At 36.0% G+C, this 23,216-nt stretch overlaps 1 protein-coding gene across 9 annotated transcripts in view; it reads right to left on the minus strand.

Annotated features, from left to right (window-relative positions):
- Positions 1 to 23,216, minus strand: part of Znf568 (zinc finger protein 568) — a 70,611-nt gene that overhangs the window by 29,211 nt on the left and 18,184 nt on the right. For 7 of the 9 annotated variants that reach the window (XM_074058297.1, XM_074058298.1, XM_074058296.1 and 4 more), the window contains 2 exons: positions 16,574 to 16,700; positions 16,304 to 16,399 (listed from right to left, as the gene is read on the minus strand). In XM_074058297.1, the coding sequence (XP_073914398.1) occupies positions 16,304 to 16,399; positions 16,574 to 16,697 (220 nt within the window). In that variant the 5' untranslated portion in view covers positions 16,698 to 16,700. Of the gene's footprint in view, positions 1 to 1,781; positions 4,578 to 5,578; positions 7,139 to 16,303; positions 16,400 to 16,573; positions 16,701 to 23,216 lie in introns of those variants that run through there. The other 2 variants (XM_074058299.1, XM_074058300.1) reach the window with 2 other exon arrangements.

Here is a 23,216-nt window from a genome sequence, read left to right on the forward strand (position 1 = left end):
TACGGTTCTAATGGATTTTGCTATAAGCTGATCTTGGCTGGTATCTCCAGAATTCAAAATAACAATTTGTCCTTTCACCTCAATTCTCTGATGGATCAAGAAAAAAAAAATGATTTTTTTCCCTCTGTTGTAAGGACTGGAATATTAACTTCCAAACTGTTTAAATGTCAGAGCTGAAACCAGAAATCTGGGATTTAAAAATAGGTGTTCAAAGCTTAATTCACAAAAAAATCATAAAAAGTCCTACTTTACACATTCCACCAGTGATGAATATATACCCACTCACTTGCATCATCACGGTACTGCAGCTCTATTTGTCCATGTTACAAAGGTCTAGTCATGAGTGTGTGAAGAAAAGTAACATGTGCAACTTCAGATGCCTGATCATAAAGTAAATCAATGTGTCTTTTTTGCATTCTCCTCTATGTGGCCCTTGGGATGTTAAATTCCATCTAGAGCCATGAGAATAAGGTCATCACAGTAGGGGTGATAGAAAACAAGTATGATCCACACTGGTCACAGACTGCCTAAATGCAGACTATTAACTGAGAGGCTAAAAGAAAAAAATCAGTCCTAATATTAAAAATACTTATTTTGGGTCTCTGATGTCCTACTAAGTATGTTACTCAAAAACAATAAATGGACCTGAAATACTTTCATCAAAACACTTCCGTGCTGAGTTACACGTCACTGTTGACCAGTCTTTTTTGACCCTGTAAGTCAACTTTGCTCTTCATGTCTGCTATCAATGTTTTTATGTAGCTACATATTTAACATTTTCCTTACCCATCATTCTGTTTTGGTTCTCCAGTTCTCACCTGAGACAACATATTATTAGTACCATGACAATACCTACCTTTTTATCTCTATACTTCTCTTTAATCTGTGACACTGAATTTTTGAAGAGACAAAGTGTCAAAATAGGAATTATTTAAAGTTGTGGTCTGGAAATCATTTGGGGTCCCCGAAGTCGAAACTATTCTCATATGATGCTATGGGTATTTATTTTTTATTTTTTTTAGTTTTCACTCTAATTGTAAGTATGCAAAGGCATTTCTGAGTCCACGTGAATGTGACACTGCAACAGACTGAATACAGAAGCAGGTAGAAGAACCTAGCTTTCTTCCATAAAGTCAATAAAGGTATTTGCAAAACTGTATAACAAGGCTACTCTTGCTACTTTTAGAAAAGCAATTTTTTCACAAAATATATTCTTTATGGTAACATGCAAAAAGTACACTAGTTTTCAAACAAGTTAATCACACTTCAAGAATCCCCCCCACCCTCCCCGTCCCAGGTAGAGAACTGCTACTGCAAATTCTCCACTGCTTAGGTCAAGTTCCACAGCAAGCAGAGTCTGAGATGGAAATTTATGGTGAGATCAAATGGGGATATCTTTAGTAAGGAAAGGAGGAAAGTAGAATTGAATAGAAAGTGAAATTGAACTGTAACACAGTTATAAATCCTCAGTGAATCCTAATCGCTTCAGATTGTCCCAAAGTGAGGCAAAGGGGGCCAGACTGTCCTTGGCAAGAAAGTGTAACCTTGTCCAAGGCAGCTCCTTTCAATCAAGAATAATTCCTGTGGAGGAACTTAACTGTTAAGTTGTGAGCAGTTAAGATTCTCAAGAATTGGCAGTGTAAGTGTGTTGTTCTTAAAGATGGAATCTAAGTAACTCTGAGGCATACCTAGCTTCCACTCCAGTCTCCTCAGGGATCAGGTTAATGGTGGCAGGACCCCTTATCACACCCTTGCCTCTTCCCCCCCCCCCCGCTTCCTGTCTTGCTTCCTCTACATTCTTACCCTCTTAGTGGCAGCAATTCGTTAATAAATCATTTTTGATAGGAATCCTTATCTCAAGGCCTGCTTCTGGGAAATGCAAAATAAAAGAAAGCCTGGAACAGATCTTGATTCTATCCTCAACTTTTATCCTAAATGTTAAAACTAAATGCTTCTCCCTAGTCTGCTGCATGTTAAGCAAATGGTTCACCATCCAGTCTGTTGCTCACCATAAAAGCACAGTTCATTCATTATCTCTTTTCCCTCATCTTCATGTAAGCAAATTCTATTGAATTACCTTCCCAACTATACCTCAAACCTACCAATCTCTATTGCTCTATCTCTAGTCCAAGCCACTATTAATATTTTACTCTGTGTTCCAAGGCCATTTTTAGGAATTGAACCCATAAGCAGTTTGGAGTCTACAAGGAAACTCTCTAGGTGGCAGCTCCAGTACATTCAGGTATAGAGGGATTTCCCCAGGCTTTCATTAATATTTTCTTCCCCAGTTCTCTTAGTCACTTTTATCTGTATTATTATTACTACCCCTTAAGACAGGGGGAAAATGAATCTAGAGACCAGATCACTTGCTTGCTTATAATCAGTAAAACACCTGATTTTAGACTTCAGACTCAACTAATTCTCAGGCTCTTTATCTTACCAAATAAGCTCAGCCAGTCTTTCTGGTGAAGGAGAGGCCAAAAGAGAAACCTTAGGTGGTACTTTGATACAAAACCGAAAATTTAAATTTCTCTGTTGCCTTCAAATTATGTAAAGAAAGAGGCAAAGGGATACATGAAAAGTGGGGCAATAAGGGGGAATATAAAGAAGGAAATCTTGGAGAACAATGAGAGTTTAGACAAAAAAAAAGTCTTAAAACTGAAAATATTTAAATAGGGTTTCTTGTGTGGGTAATGCATAAAATGTGAATACTATTATTTAAAAAAATTCTACAAATATTAGGTATGTTTTTAAAAACTGTAAGATTTAGCATAAAGTCTGTTATCTGTTAAAGAATATATTATATGAAATGATGATACTTCTTTAGCTATGTAGGCTTTAGTAAATCATTGTTTTCATTAAAATCAGTTCATGAGGTTTAAAACATGACCACTGCCCATCTTCCAGGATACCAAATAAAATCAAAATGATAAGAGGGTAGCAATGGTTTTACTATACATATTTCATTTGAAAAGATTTACTTTTGTGAAATCAGTTTAAAAACTGCAGTTAATGTTCAAACACAAAAGCTAAAGATCCCTCTTGACCAACATGCTCAATTCTTATCTCTTTAATGAAAATGGTATTTGAGGTTATCTAAGTATTATGGCATAATAAAAATTATCTTAATAAGGGTTGGCTCATGTATTGTTATAGATAATGAGACCCTTTTAGAGGAACTATATTACTGCTTAGAATCTGGGACCACCACTGCTTCTAAACAATAACCACAGAAGTCAAGGGTTATGGAAAGAATAAAATGTTCTGCAGGCTAAGAATGAACAGTTTTATAACATTGCTTAGGCTGACTCAAGGAAAAAAGAAGGATTTTTCATTTCAAAATATTGTTATGACTAATGATGACATTAATGCTCATCTTGGTTATATGAAACCTTACAGGATAAAGACACTAATATTGCAGCCAAATAAAATCTTATTCCTTGCACAATGACTCCAAACATATTATGAGTTAGCTATGAACCTAACAAATCTGTCTTCAAAGTGTGTAGTAGACTACCATGTCCTAAAATAGTAAATGAAAACATTTTCAGGTTTTTTTTTTTGTGTGTGTGTGTGTGTGTGTACTGGGGTTTGAACTCAGAGCTTCATACTTGCTAGGCAGGCACTCTACCACTTGAGTCACTCCTCTACTCCTCAAATTTTTAATAATTAAATATTTACTTGAATCTAAGATATCAGTTGAGATGAGTCCAAATCTCAATGTTAAAATGTAAAAAAAAAAATCAGAATTGACAAAATATACTGTTTTCATATTATATACTAAATAGTACTGTTCTAAGTATTAATTTCCTTTTCTTTCCTTTTTCTTTTGAAACAGGGTATCACTAGTGTAGCTAGGTCTGGCCTCAACCTCACAATTTTCCTGCCTCTTCCTCCTAAGTGCTGGAACTGCAGGCTTGAATCCCATACTCCAGCACATGGAAATATTTTTGAAAAAATAGTTCAGCATCTGATAGGGCATATGAATCCATTAAAAGTTTTGCTCACAGGTTTCTCACATCTATTAATTCTGAAAAATAACTAGGAAAACACTATTAAAACGAGCCATTCATACTACCATTGCGTATTACTAACTTTTAAGATTTATTTTACATGGTACCAGGTTTTTGTTAAGACATAAAAATTACAAGTAAAACTAAAGCAACAAACCCCCAATCCTCATCTCTTGTCAGAGAAAACACTATCAATAACTTTGCATATCTTTCTATCCATTTTCAATAATTTCATATACATATACATACATACGTACATATTTCAATAGTAAAACATTTCTGGCTCTTTGTAAGTGATTTCATCAGGATTTAGTGACATTACATAATGCTTCATCTTTCACTTTTTTCACTCAACACTGTTTTAGGTAACTATCCATGTTATTCAACATGGATCCAGTTGTCTTTAACTGCTGTCCATTGTTTGAATATATCGCATTTTATTCATCTGCTTGACCCACTGGTGAATATTTAGATTGTTTTCAGTTCATACTGCATATATGTTTCTTATGAATTATTTGAGTTTCTCTAGAATGCATATCCAGAAGAATGGCAGGATCATTTTGTCTGTTAAAAAAAAAAAAGCTTTCTTACCTCAAATTTATAGAAATATCCTGTATTCTCTTGCAATTGCTTCATAGTCTGACTTTTCACAATTCAGTGAAGACTGAGTTCATAATTCACTATTCCAAATCCCTTGGAACACAGTTTACACAGAGAGTTATTATGTCCCTAACTCATGATGTCATGTTAAACATACACCAAGTCCACATATATCCATGGGTCGATCTCTAGGCACTCTACTCTTTACTTTGTTTACCTACCTATTAATTCATTAACACCATACACTTTTTTTTTTTTGGCAGTACTAGGGTTTGAACTCAGGGCCTTTGCACTTGCTAGGCAGGTGCTCTACCACTTGAGCCACTCCGCCAGCTCTTTTTTGTGCTGGGTATTTTCAAGATAGGGTCTTATGAATTATTTACCAAGGCTGGCTTCAAACCTAGATTCTTCAAACCTAGATTCTGCCTCCTGAGTAGCTAGTATTTCAGGTGTGAGCCACAGGTGCCCAGCACCATTCACTTTCAAATGACTATAATTTTACTTTATATTATACAGTAAACAGTACTATTTTTCTGGAAATTTTGAAACAGCCGGCTATTTATATAGCTCAGGTTGGCCTTAAACACAATCCTCCTGCCCCAGCCTCCCAAGGTTTAGGATTATACTATGTGTGTATGGAGGGTGTCTCTGTTCTTTTTCAAAACTGTCTCAGCATAGACCCAATATCACATGAAGTTTAGAATCATTTTAAATATTCTAGAAAATTCTTAAGATTGTCTGCAGTTGCACTCAAACCATGTATTTTTGAGAACTGACAATTGTATGATACTGGGTTTCTCCATTTATGTACATGGTATATGAGAGCCAATAAAGTGTTCCTATTTTTGCAAGCAGATCTCATTTATTTTTAAATGTTTCTGAGCTTTCATCAAGATATTTTAAGTAAATGATGGGTTGAGTATGAGAGGCCTTCAACTCATTTTAGTACACTCAGTGCTTCTCACCTGAATGCCCTCTCTTATGTATAGAAAGAGATGCTCTTTGAGAAAATGCTTTCCCACATTCATTACATTCAAAGGGTTTCTCACCTGTGTGACTTCTCATATGTATAATAAGCAATGAGCACTGAGAAAAGGCTTTTCCACATTTATTACAGTCATAGGGTTTCTCTCCTGTATGACTTCTCTCATGAAGAGTAAGGGATGAGATTCGAGAGAAGGCTTTACCACATTCATTACATTTAAATGGTTTCTCTCCAGTATGAATTTTTTCATGTTCAAGGAGATTTTGTCTCTGACTGAAGGCTTTTCCGCACTGATTACAATGATAGGGCTTCTCTCCAGTATGAATTTTTTCATGTTCAGTGAGATTTGATTTCTGACTAAAGGCCTTCCCACATACTGTACATGCATAGGGCTTCTCACCAGTATGAATCCGCTGGTGTCTATTGAGGTTTGACATCTGAATAAAAGCTTTCCCACACTCATTGCATTCGTAAGGTTTCTCTCCAGTATGAATTTTCTGATGTGTAATAAGATTTTCTTTCCGGCTGAAGGCTTTTCCACACTCATTACATTCATAGGGTTTCTCAGCTGTATGGTTTCTCAAATGTACAGTAAGGGATGAACTCTGAGAGAAGGCTTTCCCACACTCACTACATACATAGGGTTTCTCACCTGTGTGGCTTCTCATATGTATAATAAATACTGAGCACTGAGAGAAAGCTTTTCCACATTTGTTACATTTATAGGGTTTCTCCCCTGTGTGACTTCTCATATGTAGAGTCACAGATGACATTCGAGAAAAAGCTCTACCACATTCATTACATGCATAAGGTTTCTCCCCAGTATGAATTTTCTCATGCTCGATAAGATTTTGCTTCTGGCTGAAGGATTTCCCACATTCCTTACATTCATAGGGTTTTTCTCCAGTATGAATTCTCTCATGTTCAATGAGATTTGATTTCTGACTGAAGGCTTTCCAACAATCCTTACATGCATAAGGCTTTTCCCCAGTATGAATTCTCTGGTGTCTAATGAGGTTTGACATTTGAATGAAAGCCTTTCCACATTCATTACACTTATATGGTTTCTCCCCAGTATGAATTTTCTGATGTGTAATAAGATTCTCCTTCCTGCTGAAGGCTTTCCCGCATTCCTTACATTCGTAAGGCTTTTCCCCAGCATGAATTCTCTCATGTCTGACGAGGTCAAATTTATGGCTGAAGTCTTGTCCACAGTGGTTACACTTAAAGGGGGTCACAACATAGGATGAGCAATTGTAAAATGATGTCCCAAACTCATTACATTCATACTTTTTCTCTCTTATACAGCCTTTCTCATAATTAAGTAAATCTAAATTTTTTTCCAATCTCTTGTTAAGTGAGTCACATTCATAGAAGCTTTGTGTTGAAGTAACAATGTCTGAGATCAGTGGAAATATTTTTGCAACTTTTTTACATTTAATGACTTTTTCCTGAGTCAGAGTTTTCTTGGAGGTGGATGTGACTTTCCTCACAAGTGTTTCCTGTTGTTTCTTGATCTGTTCATCAACTTCCCAAACTTCTAAAATGGAGGATCAAAAGTTATTACTTGTGAATTTTTCTACCACTATCCTATTCACAACATTTCAAAAACCTGCTAATATGGGATTCAGTTTCTGTTGCTGGCCTCAGTCAACCAGTAAGAAAGAACTCTACTTCCTAAGGTTTGAGAAGTTAATTAATATCGATGACATTATGGACAAAAAACTGACATTTATGACCCAAGTAGCACTGACTGATTTTGAGAGTGTTCTTATACAATGAAGAAATCAGCAAAATAAACAGAATTAAAATGAAAAGTTGAATACGTGTATGATTGGATAGGGAATCAAATGACAAGATGGTAAAATTAACATTGTCATCAAACACAGTGGACTGAATGCACATGATTATTTCTCTTCCTTTCTAAAATTCTTTCCAAAAGGAATAAAGGGTCGAACCTGTAAGACAAGACTGGGGTGTATACCCAGATATGAAGAGATTTCAACACAACAGTGCAAGATGAAAGGCATGGAGGGAGGTAGCACCTAAGATGGTAATGTATCATGAAGATGCAAATGCAATATGCATAAACTTATTTGACTGTAAAACCCTGGAAAAGCTCAAGGATGAGGGGATTCAAGTGCTGAAAAAGTAGGAATAAATAGGAATAAGGTAAGGATGCTGCTTTTCATCAACGCTTAACCATAATGAAGTCCTAGATAGGGTTGGTAGAGTGGCTCAAGTGGTAGAACACCTACCAGTTAGTCCTAGCTAATGAAATAAGACAAGGAAAGAAAATGAAAGGTATATAGATTGGGAAAGAAGAAACAATATTAAAACTGTTCACAGATAACATGATCATCTATGTAGAAAAACCTGAAAGAAACAACAACAAAAAAGCTGCTATAACTAATAATTACACAAGGTTGCAAGATACAAGGTTAACCCACACAAGTAAATTTACTCATATACCAGGAATGATCATGTGCAATTTGAAATTAGAAACGTTACCGTTTACATTAGCATTCCTCAAAATAAAACAGGAATAATTCTATAATATATAGGCAAGATCTATATGAAGAAAACTATAAAGCATTGATGAATAAAGACCAAGAATTAAATAAATAGATACTACATGCTCCTGAAAAGGTAGACCCAATATTTCAAGATGTCATTCTTCTCAACTAGATCTATAGGTTCAATGCAATTCTATCCTGCAATCTACTGTGTGTATAAGACAGACTGACAATAAAATCTAAATGGAGCAAAAGACCCACAACAGAAAACATAAAATTAAGTAACAAAGGAGGACTGATACCACATAACTTTAAGATTTACTATAAAGCTTCAGTAATCAAGATAGTATGGTATTGGTGGAAGAACAGATGTGGTAAGTAAGCAATGGAACAGAATAAAAAGCCCAGAACAGACCTACAAAAATATAGTCAACTGATCTTTGATAAAGAAACAAGGCAACACAATGAAGAAAATAAAATCTTTTCAACACATGGTACTGAAACAATAGGACATCTGTATCAAACAAATGAATCCAGAAACAAGCCTTACATCCTTTACAAAGTTTAACTCAAAACCGATCACAGAACGAAGTGTAAAACACAAACTAGTAAAACTTGTAGAAGATATTATCTGGGCGATCTGGGGTATGGTGGTGATAATACCAAAGGTCTGATCCATGAAAGAAAAAAATAAGCTAAGCTTCATTAAAATTAAAACCTTCTGCCCTGCAAAAGACATCACAAAGTAAATGAGAAGACAAGCCAGAGATTGGGAGAAAATATTTGCAAAAGACTTATCAGAGAAAGGACTATTATCCAATATATATAAAGAACTCTTAAGACTCACCTTAAGAACATTAAGAAAATCACCTGATAAAACAAACTGGCAAAAGATCTAAACAAACACTTGGCTCTTCAGAATGTATGTAGATAGTAAATAAACATATGAAAACACATTTGACATATGTCATTAAGGAATTAATTATAAATTAAAGCAATAAGATAACTACCACACACTTATCTATTAGAATAGCCAAATCTAAAAATACTGATAACTCCAAAGGGTGACAAAGATATCAACAGGGAATCTTGTTCACTGTTGGTAGGAATTCAAGATGTTGCAACCACTTTTGAGAACAGTTTGGAAGTTTTTTTTACAAAATTGAACATCCATTCACCATCTACTCAATTGAAATTTTATGTTGATACAAAACTATGTACATGGATTTTCTTTTTTCTTTTTGAAACAGGTTCTAATTAAGTAGCCCAGGCTGGCCTCAAACTCACAATATTCCTGTCTTAGCTTCTGAGTGCTGGGATTATAGGCAAGTACCAACCACACTTGGCTCTATACATGGATGTTCCCAGCAGCTTTATTCATAATTATCAAAACTTGGAGGTGTTGTGTGGCAGGTGACTGGATTAAATAAAGTGGTAAACCTACACAATGGGATATTGGTCAATGCTAAGAAGTAATGAGCTATTAAGCTGTGAGTTATCAAGTTATGAGCTTAGTTCCATGTCTTTTCATGTAAAAGAATCCAATAAAGTGAAAGAATTCATAAAGTAACCCATGAATCCATAATAAATCCATTAAGAATCCATAAATTCATAAAGTAAAAGAATTCAATCTGAAAGATCACATACGATGTGATTCTGAACATGCTGAAAAAGGCAAAACCATGGAGACAGAAAAACATCAGTGGTTGCCAGGGATTAATGTTGAGGAAAGGAGGAACACACAGGAATTTTAGGGGAGTAGAACTATTCTGTAAGATACTCTTAAGGGATACACATTTGTCAAAACCCACACAGCATACAATCCAAAAGTGAACTCTAATGTAAACTATGGAGTTTACGTGGTAACGATGCATCAATGTGGATTCATTGATTATTATTATTTTTGTTTTTTGGTACTGGGGCTTGTACTCAGGGCCTACACCTTGAGCCACTCCACCAGCCCTTTTTATGTCAGGTATTTTCGAGATGTTTGCCTGGTCTGGCTTCAAACCTTGATCCTCCTTGAGTAGCTAGGATTATAGATGTGAGCCACCTGTGCCCGGCAGATTCCCTGATTTTTAACAACTGTATCACTGTGGTGTTTGATGTTGATAGTGGAGGAGGATGGGGGAAGGCAGATGGTATATGGGAACTCTACTTTTCAGCTCAGTTTTGCTATGAACCTGAAACTAACCTAAAAAAAATCAAGCTTATTAAAAGGAAAATCAACAGATAGGATTAAACTAGGGCTAAGAAGAGGAAGATTTTAAAGTCTGAATAGGAAGCAGTTAGGTTCCTCTCCACACACAGCAGGTATTATGGATCTGATTAACTAACATTATTCCAAATGTCTACTATGTTTTTCTATCTTACAAAAGATGAGACAGCTAAAACTACATTTCCTATACACAACTGCATGTAGGGCTCTCACATGATTTAGATTCACATTTAAATCCAGAAGTAAATTAGGAGAGGAAAGAGAGCAGACATTATACTATGGCATTACAATATAAGTGGCATGGTTCCACAGTCCATAGCTGTAGAAGCACTTTCCTGGTTCAATCACAAGCAACATCATCATCACAGTGGGATAAAGAACTTCCTCAGCACCTCATGTCTGTGTATACCTTTAAGACTCATTCCTACAAAACTCATCCTATAGCCTACCTCTTCAGGGAGCCATTTAGTGTCCTAATATACATTTCTTCCTTCTTAAACAAGTAGCTAGTACATTCTATAACTGGACTTTGACCAATACACCATCATCTTCCAATTTACACAGGAAGTTGCCATGTCTTCACAATGTGATCAGGAAAAGGAAGGTTTATATTATAGAGAAAATGAACCAAAGAGTCTCTAGTCTTAGAAACAAGTGAAGAAGATGCACAGGAAAGGCTTCATATTAACAAAGTAGTAGGAATTATATGAAAGTATAAATATTGAACAGTGACACCTCTAATCTGTTCTTGTTGCTTAGTGTAATGAATGCTGGCAATGTACCTCCAGGTACGATGTGGGAAATTTTAAAAATAAAAGAACTATAGATACTGTGGATCTGGAACTCCACAGAAAAACATTTAGATTGTGACACTACTATTCTATATTATAGTCCACTATTTCAAAAAAAAGCATATAAATATTGTTAGCTGCAAGAACTTTAGAATTTTCCTTCATCCCTTCATGCTCCAATATGAGGTAGATTAATGACAATGATGGATTCCATACTTAAAAGATTTTGAGAATCATGTTTAACTACAGGAATGGCCCAAAATTATATAAGGACACACATTTGTCATTTCTTGACTCAGTAGTACATGATATGTTAACAGAGCAAAGAAAGTGGAGAAAATTGAAGTTGCCAAAAATTGTGATATATCTATATTCAGGACAAAAAGGAAAAGAGAAGTGGTGGTAGCACTATAGGGTACTAAACATCAACTTCCATTTATATCAACTGAAAATATTGGGAAGTTACTCAACAGGAGCATATTCCAACACCCACTTGCACCTAAACACTGATCCCTCCTGCCTCCTACAGGTAACCATTTTTAAAATTACTTTTAGGATTATTTTTCCATTCTTTAAGAGAACACACATATCATGTACTTACTTACACATAGATATACACATGCACTATATGTACATACACATATACCCCCAACCCTTTTTACACAAAGTAGCTTACTCTAAATACTGCACTGCACATTTTTTTCACTTACAGTAGTCTCCTCTTATCTTAGTTTCATTTTTCATAGTCTTAGCTATCTACAATCAACCCTGGTCCAAAAATGTTAAATGGAAATTCCAGAAGTAAACAATTCATGTTTTAAACTATGCACTATTTTGTATAGCATGCTGAAGCCCCCCATTGCATCATTCTGCCTAGAACTTGAAATCTGGCCAGCATATCCACATTGTATATGCTACCTGCCAATTAGTCAATTAACAGCCTCTCGTCTATCATTAGTTCCTACATCATTAGTTCTACATTGGTTTTCCTTATCCCTGGAGTTCCAACACTGCGGATAACTTAAAATTTAGACATCCTTTAATCTTCATATTTCATTAGTAGCCCCTACTTCTTTTTTTTTCATTTTTCTTTTATTATTCATATGTGCATACAAGGCTTGGTTCATTTCTCCCCCCTGCCCCCGCCCTCTCCCTTACCACCCACTCCACCCCCTCCCGCTCCCCCTCCTCAATTCCCAGCAGAAACTATTTTGCCCTTATCTCTAATTTTGTTGTAGAGAGAGTATAAGCAATAATAGGAAGGAACAAGGGGTTTTGCTGGTTGAGATAAGGATAGCTATACAGGGCATTGACTCACATTGATTTCCTGTGCGTGGGTGTTACCTTCTAGGTTAATTCTTTTTGATCTAACCTTTTCTCTAGTACCTGTTCCCCTTTTCCTATTGGCCTCAGTTGCTTTAAGGTATCTGCTTTAGTTTCTCTGCGTTAAGGGCAACAAATGCTAGCTAGTTTTTTAGGTGTCTTACCTATCCTCATCCCTCCCTTGTGTGCTCTCGCTTTTATCATGTGCTCATAGTCCAATCCCCTTGTTGTGTTTGCCCTTGATCTAATGTCCACATATGAGGGAGAACATATGATTTTTGGTTTTTTGAGCCAGGCTAACCTCACTCAGAATGAAGTTCTCCAATTCCATCCATTTACCAGCGAATGATAACATTTCGTTCTTCTTCATGGCTGCATAAAATTCCATTGTGTATAGATACCACATTTTCTTAATCCATTCGTCAGTGCTGGGGCATCTTGGCTGTTTCCATAACTTGGTAGCCCCTACTTCTAACTGACCATTGTATCCTTGCTGCTACCATGCACAGGGCAAAATTATAGCTCCAATGATTAAGAAGAGGAAAAGTATGAAAGAGGGTAAAACAAGAGGATATGAACACAGGCAAAATTCAGCCTTTCTAACTATAATTAAACCCACCCTCAATTTCACTAAACCCTTTGGATCCTTCCTCCTCCAGTCAGGCCCATGCCTTCAATTTTGGCCCAGAAGTATGCCATACTAATTTTGCCCTGTATTTTTTTCTCCATGCTTTTGTGTGTGTGTGTGTGTGTGTGTGTGTGCGCGCGCGCGCGCGTGCGCGCACAGTAGCAGGAGATCTTACTACCTTTGGGTTGGCCTCCAACTTGATGTCCCTGGCCTCTGCCTCCTGAGGAGCTGGGATTACAAGTGTGTACCACTATACTGGCCACTTCTTCTTCTTTTTTTTTTTTTTTTTTGCAGTGCTGCGATCAAACCAGAGCCTTGCACAAGCTAGGGAAGTGTTTTTTCACTGAACCATATCTCAGCTTTTCTTATTTAAAAAAAAAAGAGAAAACATAACGTCTTAAGAATCCAAGTTCTCTTTAAAAAGAAAAAGAAAGTTGTCTTAATGTTCTTACTCCTACTATAGCCATTCTCTTAAGAATTCCCAGGTAGTCTCTGATCTACTAAACAGGTTTCAACAATATTTCACATGACTATATCTGGCTTAATTATAATTTAAACTGCATTTATTTTGAAGATATGTCTACAGGTAAATATTTAAAAAGAAGGTAAAAAACTATCCAAATATAGTTCAACCAATTCACGAATCACTTACAGGAAGAGTAAGAACTTCTCTTGGTGGGTTAATAATTTACTTATCAGGCATCAAAGTGTGAAAATGTTTTCAGACTGAAATCACTCTAGTAGAGATGAAATAGAATGTTAGTTGACAGATGGGCAAGATAAGGACCATTTACTGGAAAATTGGTCCTTAATATTAATAAATTCTAGAACCTAGACAGTTAAGGAAAAGTAAAGATACATGTCCCAATACAATCATTTCTAGAGTTAAAATACTTAAGTAATTAGTGAAGTAATGAGATGAACAGAGATATATCATAAAAGTACATAGAAGAGAAAGACATCTGTATGTGATTTTGTTTTGGGGAGCTGTCCAGCGAGAGCTGAGAGAAGTTGTATAAGACATTTCATTACATAAAGTAAGAAGAAATAAAGAATGAGCAGGAACCAAAGAAAAATCAGAATGCTTGGGCTGGGGGAATAGCTCAACTGTTAGAGTGCTTACCTAGCAAGGATGAGGCCCTGGGTTCAATTCCCAGTATAGCCAAAGAACAACAACAACAAAAACTCAACAAACTGAATTCTTTTAAAGAGGAGAAAGAAGAAAGACATTTCCAAGAAGGATGATTGGTAGAATCAAATATAGTGTAGAGATAGCATAGAGGACTTCCTATTTCAATATGGTGATTAAGGAAGCATGAAAATGACAATCTCTCTTTGAATGGGGAGAAAGGATATACCAATTTTCAACACAAAACCTTGTATACAGGTCAGTATGAAGTACAGAAGCTATCCAGCTCAGAGCATTTTTTCTGTACAATTTTCAAAAGCATCATTCTGTAAATAGTTAATCCAGGAGAAAATACCCTCATTTAAAGATGCGTAATGACATTTATGAAAGGAACCAGCATCAAATCTAAACAATAACACTAAACAAGCAAAAACCATGAATCCACAAATTGAAAGGAAAAATTGGTCCGGGGTGATATCTCATAAAACTCTAAGGCTTTAAAAAAACAAAATAAAATAAAACAACACCAAAAAAAAAATCCCCAAACTACTAGGCAAATAAACTGAGTTATGTATGAGAGGAAGTAACTGGGCATCTTCTCTAAGCAACATTCAAAGTCTGGAACCAACCAAGAATTCTATTGGTCTTTCTGTGGAAAAGAAAGTGTAGCTCAAGAATTTTAGACACAGCCACAATTCAATCAAATGTAAAGATTAAATAACATTTTCTTAGATACAAGACTTCAAGGACTTTTTTGGGGTGGGGGGACAGGTGGGTCTAAGGATCTCAGGGACTCTTAATTTCCACTACATTAAAAGCTCCATGAGGGCAGGACTTCTGTATGCTCCTACATGCCCATGCTCACAACAGTATTTTATTCTTTATTTACTACTATAAATGAGGTTTCTTCTTTCTCATGTCATCTTCTTAGTTGCTGAGGTATATATGAAAGCTACTAGTTTTTGCTTAATTTGATGTCCCACCATCTTGTGGCATTCTCTACTACTTGCTGCGCTTTCTCAATAGGTTCTCTTGTATTTTCCTGGGATAGAATCCCATCATCTTTAAGTAAAGCTTGTTTCATGGCTGCCTTTCCAGTTCTTACAGAACTTATTATTTTCTCTCTTGTCTAATACTTAAGGCAAATTTAACAAGTAATGAACAAAAGCTATACAAGAAAATTTGGAAATCTCCATTTCTGAGAGATACAAGAATAGACAGACACAAACATGGAGCATGTTTTGGATACAAAACCTTTCCAATATAAAGTTGGCAAGTGGCTGAAAGTTAATTTACACATCTAGCATACACCCAATAAAAACTTCACAGGTTTTCTCTGGAAATACACAGTTAAGTCTAAAATATCTATGGTAAAATAATAAAGACTAGTCAGAGTAACTGAAAAAAAAAAGTATTCAAATGAAGGGACTAAGTGTCAAGGATAAGAGGGAGAATTACTATTTAATGTATCCTTCTGATTATTTATATTTTTAACCATGTATTCATTTATTATATTTTCAATAAATTAAAGAAATGGAAGGTAGGATAAGCAAGAAAGAAATTCTGCAATTTCTGAGCCAGACACCTTTAAATGTCTAAGCCAAGGGATTGTGAGGGGTATGAAGTATGGTAAGTTGTGATTATTGTTATAAAACATGTCTGAAGTTTTTCAAAATGGAAAGGAAAGAAATTTGAAGGATTCTAAGTTTGAAACAAACATGCTTTACGAAATACTACACATCCATTAAATACTGAGTACTGTGTAAGAAAATAAAACCATGAATATAAAAGGAAAGAGTAAGAGCCCATGGATCCTATTGAGGCATAATAATTCTGAATGTAAGTTGTAAATGAATTAGGGAAGGTTGGCATCCTGAAATCAGATGGGCTCTTATAAGGCCCTTTAAAATTTTAAAAGAAAGCTAATCCCAATAACCAGAATAATAACATCTGAAAATGTAACAATATTCTAAGGCATTCACGTCACTCTGGAAAACTAGGGCCTTTAAGGAAATCTTAGAAAATGTGAAATGGTAGCAACTCCTCACTTAACAACTGTCACATGACTTTGTCATTGAAGGCTGTTTTCCATGTATTCACCTGGAGAGCATCTCCAAAACATTTCTTCCTCCATCACCCATGGCTCCTCTTCTTGTTCCAATTTGAAGATCACATCTGGTTTAGTGACTTGACAACCTGTATGGGAAAAAGCAACTAATTTGAGGGCTTATGAAAGATAAGGAAAAGTTATGCTCACAGTGACTCAAAGTCATTAGCCGCTACCCTAAAGACTAGAGTACACGCAATCACGTACTCCGTACATCACACGCATGAGGAGGAGCTGCATGTCAACTGCAAAGCTAACCTTACCTACTGTGACTAGGTTGCTGTAGTTCTCTAGCATCACATCCCGGTACAAGTTCCTCTGAGCAGGTTTCATTTGCTGCCATTCCTCCTGGGTGAGGTCCACAGCCACATCTTTAAATGTCACCATTCTCTGTAAAAACATACTCCCAATTAATCTGAAGTCACCAAAATTAGGTACAGTTAAAACAAGAAATTATTTTACTAATATCCAGGGGTCAGAGCTCATTAAAGATTGTTTATCAAGTCTTCATGTTTACCTAATTTTATATTATATGGAAGACAAAATACACCACAGTAGAAATATTCTGTAAGAGTATCCTAATTGTTGCATTAATTCATTGTCTATGAGTGACTACTAGAGTCAGTGATGATTTTGAGTGGGCTGTGACAGAAATATAAGTTGGACATGACTTCCAGTTAACTGGCTCAGAACGTGACTGGGTGGTTTGTATGATCTAGTGAGAAAGGGAACATGGCAAAGAGTGGAGAGGCAAGGAAAATAAGACAGGAAGAAGATGGAGAGGCATGAAAATTTGAACATGTGAAGCCTGAAATTCTTATAGGACTTCCAGATGGAAATGTCTGCTATGCAGTCAGACATATGAAGAAAAGAGACGAGAATGTGTTAGTCACAACTCCAAGCCATGGGAGTTGAATATATACCTAAAGGATGAGAGTGGTTACAGAGGACAGGCAAAGTGGGAAATAATACCAAGGACAGAATCAATAGATAAATATCAAAGAAAGAGACTTGAGTTTTAATTTACAACCACAATATTGGAATTTAAGCTATGAGAGGTGTAACAGAAACCAAGAAACAAATAAAAACTAGCTGAAAAGAATGATCACTTGACCACAAATATCTAATTATTTCTCCCCATTAAAAAAACTACAATGTCCAGGCTGGAGGCGGGACTCAAGCAGTCAAGTGCCTGCTTTGCAAGCTTGAAGCCTTCAGTTCAAACCCCAGTGCCACCATAATCAATCAAACTTAAATATCCAAAACTGTAAGAAAGAAAAAAATACACAATTACTCAATACTGGGGGGTGGGGGGGACTTATTCAAGAAACAGTATAAGTGGATTGAGAAAAGAGGGGAAATACAAATGGAAATCACCAAAGGCTAAAACTGCAATGAATGCTCCTGAGAAATAACCTCTGATAGAGATCATTACTATCAATATTGTCATTACTGTGATCTGCTGAATACTTATAAAATGAAATGAAATAAAATAAAAATTCCTTAATAAGGCTGTTTAGTGGGTATTATCTATTAAAAAGAGAAGAGAACTGGGACAAAAAGTAACTTCTTCCCTGGTCTCAAAGCTATTTTGTAGCAGAGCCAGGATTCTAGCCAAGACTCAGAATCACGCAAATACCCCCAGGTGTAAGACAGACAACTGAACACACAAGAACTCCCATACTTGAGAGAACCTTTTATTGCTGAAATTTTATTGAAAGCAAGTAAAATTAACAATGAAAGGAAGCCATGAAAAAATATGAAAGAAAGATAAAAAGCTAATAATGGTGGCACATATCCTGACTTGACAAAGAGATGGCTGATGAAGCAGTGAAGTACAAGAATGAAGACAAAACAAGATGTGAAAAACTAGCCTTGGGTACAATGGCTTTCCTGATCACTGTATGAACAAAAACAAATGTAAGATATTTTTGTTCAATATTGGACTAATCAAACCAGTCAAATTAACTCAAGAAAAGTACTGCTTAGGATTTTAGGTGAAGACTGAGATACGGCTCAAGCAAAAGAGCACCTGCTTGTAAGTGCAAAGCCTTTATTCTAAACCCCAAGACCACACCCACCCACACCCACACCCAGAGAAAAATCTTAGGTGAGTAGCTAGGCACAGTGGCACATGCCTATAGTTCTAGCTACACAGAAGACCACAGTGTGAGGATCACTTGAGCTCACAAATTCAAAACCACCTGAGCAACATAGTGAGACCCAGTCTCAAAAAACCAAACTAAACCAACTAACCAAACAAAAATCCCAAAAGATTTTAGGTGAAAAATAAGGGAATCATTAAATACAACTTTAGAACAAATACCTGTCATATAAGACTTAGTGAATGTAGAAGCAAATTAATTTCACATTTCAAAAAGTCATTATCTATATATATACACATATTTATTTATCTTCATTTCCAAAAACTGATACCTAAACAATTTTAATTGGACAAAACACTTTGTCAAATCAAAATCAATTAAAAAGAAGTAATAAATACAGAATGTTTTCGGAAGGGAGGGCCTGGGTATTGAACCCAGGACCTCAAGCATCCTATGTGGTAGAATGCGGTTCTACCACTTGAACCACATTCCTAGTCATTCATTCATTCTTTTTGCAGTACTGGGGATTGAACTCAGGGAAGGCTCAATGTTTTTAAAAATCACGAGAGCTACTTGCTAGATAGCCATGAGAGGTATCCATGGACCAGGATTCCAGTAAAACAAACACAACTGGTGAAAAACATTCCTCAACAAAATACTAACAGATCCAATCTGACAGCACATAAAGAAAGATTATAACCATGATCAAGTGTGATTATCCTAGAGATGAAAGGATGGCTCTGCATAACACAAATCAACTTATTACATCATATCAACAGAAGGATAAAAACCATATGATCATCTCAACAGACATGGAAAAAGCAGTTCATAAAATTCAACATCCTTTAATGATACAAATCCTCAAATATCAGGTATAGCGGGAATGTATCTCAACATGATAGGACTATATATGACAAACACAAAAGCCATTATCATACTGAACGGGGAAAATTGAAATTCTTTCCTCTAAGATCAGGAACAAAGATGTCACAATAAGATAAGAGAAAGAACAGACATCCAAATCAGAAAGGTGAAACTACCTATTTGTAGACAACATAATTCTTGTATGTAGAAAGCCTACAGACTATGAAAAATCTATTAGAATTAACTAAGTAAGGTTATAAGTTACAAAATCAACATACTACCTCATTGGGTTTTGGGTATGTTTGTTTTTGTGACACTGGAGCTCAAAGTAAAGGCCTCCTGCTTGCTAGGTAGGTGCTCTACCACTTGAGACATGTTTCCACTTCCATCAGTAGGTTTTTAAAACACCAATAATAAAATTACTGAGAAAGAAATCATAAAAAAAATCCCTTCACAAGAGCTTAAAAAAAGGAGGGGGGGGGAAGTCAAACAAAAGAGGGGAAAAGAGTAGGAGGGTAAATATGGTGCAAATAATGTATATACATGTTTATAATGATACAAAAATGATACCAGTTGAAACTGTTCCAGGAATTAGGGGAGAGAGGATGAAGGAGAGCAGTGGAGGGGATAAATTCATATACTGACATATCTGATACAATGTAAGAACCTTTGTAAATGCTAAAATGTAACCCCACCCAGCACAACAACAATAGTAATAATAAACCATGATAGTAGTCATAAACCATGATAAAGAAAATATATTAGCTATAGGAACATGGTAGAATGAAAGGAATGTAAAAAACAAACAAAAAAGGGAAGTGAATAATATCTACAATGAAAATTACAAAACACTGATGACAGAAGTTAGAGGACACAAAAAAAGTGGAAAGACGTGTCACATTCATGGATCAGAATAATTCATATGATTTTGTTATTTTGTTTTGTTTGGGTGCTAGGAATTGAACCCAGGGCCCTGCACATGCAAAGCTCATGCTCTCTACCACTGAGCTATAACCCTCTCCTCAGGCCCTGAATTAACAAAGTGTCCATATTACCCAAAGTAATGGATAGATAGATTTAATGCAATTCCTACTAAAATACCAATTATAGTCTTCAAGAAATTGGAAAAAAAAAAAAAAAACCAGCTCCTAAGATTGCATGAACCACAAAGACCCTTAATAGCAAAGCAATTCTTAGCAAAACGAAAAAAGTTAAGAAGCATTAGAATAGCTGACTTCAAAATATAGTATGAAGTAACAAAAGTAACTACAAAAAGTCAGCACTGGCATAAAAAAAATCACACAGAGCAACAGAACAGAGAAACCAGATCCACATACTTACAGTCAACAAATTTGCAACAAAGGCAACAAGAACATTCACTGGAAAAAGGAAAGTCCCTTTACTATATGGTTACGGGAAAACTCGATATCCACATGCAGAAGAAAGAAACCAGACTACTACCTCTTACAATATATAAAAAAATCAACTCAAAATGGACCAAAGATGTAAACTATAAGTACAGTAGAAACACTTTGGGGCATTTATCTTGATAAAGACTTTTTTGCCTAATATACCAAAGGCATAGGCAACAGAAGTAAAAATTGACAAATGGGATCATATCAAACTAAAAAAGCTTCCATAGAACAGAGTGGACAACTTACAGAATGGGAGAAAATGGTTTCAAACTATCCACCTGACAAGGGATTAATTTACAGAACATATAGGAAACAGCAAAAAGTTAAATAATCCAATTTAAAAATGGTCAAATTATTCAAATAGACATTTCTCAAAAGAGGATATACAAGTAGCCAGCAAGTTATGAAAAATGTGCGCCATCACTAATCATCAGGACAATGCAAATCAAACCCATGAAATATTATCTCACCCCAGTTAGAACGGCTATGACAAATAATGACAACAAATGTTGGCAAGGACACAGAGAAAGGGGAACTCTCACACACTATTGGTAGGAATACAAATTAGTATAGCCATTATGGAAAACAGCATGGGGATTCCTCAAAAAGCCAGAAATAGAATTATCCTATGACCCAGCAATCCCACCAGTAGGTATATATCCAAAGAAACTGACATCACTATGTGGAAGAGGTATCTACACTAACGTGTTTATTGCAGCACTATTCACAATAGCTGAGACATGGAATCAAACTGAGTGTCCATCAACAGATGAATGGACAAAGAAAATACGGTAATATACACAATGGAATATTATTCAGCCATAAAAGAGTAAAACTCTAGCAGGGAATGGTAGTGCGTATCTGTAATCTCAGCCCTTGGGAGAGACTGAGGCAGAAGGATCTTAAGTTTGAGGCCAGCCTGGGCTATATAGCAAAACCTTGTCTCAAACAAAGCAAAACAAAACAAAAGGACAAAATTTATGTCATTTGCAGCACCATGGATAGAACTGGTGGCCATTATTTTAAGTGAAACAGGGCTGAGTACAGGTGTAGCTCAGTGGTAGAGTACTAGCCCAGCACATGCAAGATCCTGGGTTCCACCTCCAGCACCACCAAAGGAAAAAAAAAAATTAAGCAAAGTAAGTAGGCACAGAAAGACAAATATCACATGTTCTCACTTATATGTAGAAGCTAAAAGTTGACCTCAAAAAAGTATTGGATATATATTTATTGTAGGCACTTTTGCAAAGGTCACAATGTACCCCAGGACAACAATATGATATAAATTAAAAATAAAATGATAAAAAATTTTTTTAAAGAAAAAAAAAAAGTATTGGATAGAATAGTGGTTTCCAGAACCTGCGAAGAGTATGGAGGAGGGAGAAAAAAGAGGAAGGGTGATGAGTGCAGGGGTACAGTTGTATAGCACAGCTGGAAAACTATGGTGGACAACAACTGAATATTTCAAATATAGCTAGGAGAAAGGATTTTCAATGTTTTCATCACAAAGAAATGGGACTGGCAGAGCGACTCAAGTGGTAGAGCACCTGCTTTGCAAGTGTGAAGCCCTGAGTTTAAACCTCAGTCAAAAAAAAAAAAAAGTCTCTTTGAGACATGCACACAAAGAAATGATACATGCCTGAGATGATAGCTATGCCAATTACACTGATCAGGTCATTACACATTATATAAATGAATTGAAATGTCATACTTTACTTCATAAGTACTTTCAATTACTATGTGTGATTAAAAGTAACACTTAAAAATCTATGATAATGAAACCTACCAGACTCTGATGGGGGGAGAAAAGGGAGAAGCGGAAATATAATGGAGCAGGTTCAAGGTTCACTGAACATGTGTGGAATTAAAATGAAATCCCGTATTATTAATGTATGATAACTCAAAAATAAAATTAAAAAATTAAAGAGAAAAAAAATCTATGGAAGTTGTCCCAAGGGCATACAGAAATAAAGAACCATTTATTCAGAGGATCTACTAAAAGTTGGTCTGAAAAAAAAACTATGTTAATCTGCTGGCCTTTGAGCCATAACTGGCTCCCATTCCCCAGTTCAAGCTAGATAGAATCTCTATTTTGTGTGTGTATGGCGGGAAGATGGGGCTCTGTCTCCTCTCAGCTACTAATTGAGGGATATGGTAGCTCACTGGGAGGGGACTGTGGTCAGCATTCTCAACTCCTCCAAATCTAGTTGGAGAAACTAAATTTCTGGTGAGTGTGGCCAACACTCACAGTGTGGCAGCACGAGAATACTGGAACACTGATTCCCTTACCCCAGCTCATTCTTAGGGCAGAGATGCTACAACAAAACAGGCACTTCAAAAAAGGCCAGAGGCCACCAACCCTAACAAGCACCCAGATTGGTACCTCAAAGATTCTGTTCAGAGAGAGAGGCAATCCAGAAGAAAAATCTCAAAAGGAAATGAATTTATTTGCAACAGAATAAGGCAAAGCTCTACCTTATGTGTGCACTATGAAACAATGGAGACACTGGTAGACAGCAATT

This window comes from Castor canadensis, chromosome 16 (genome assembly GCF_047511655.1).
Source record: "Castor canadensis chromosome 16, mCasCan1.hap1v2, whole genome shotgun sequence".
Lineage (NCBI taxonomy): Eukaryota > Metazoa > Chordata > Mammalia > Rodentia > Castoridae > Castor > Castor canadensis.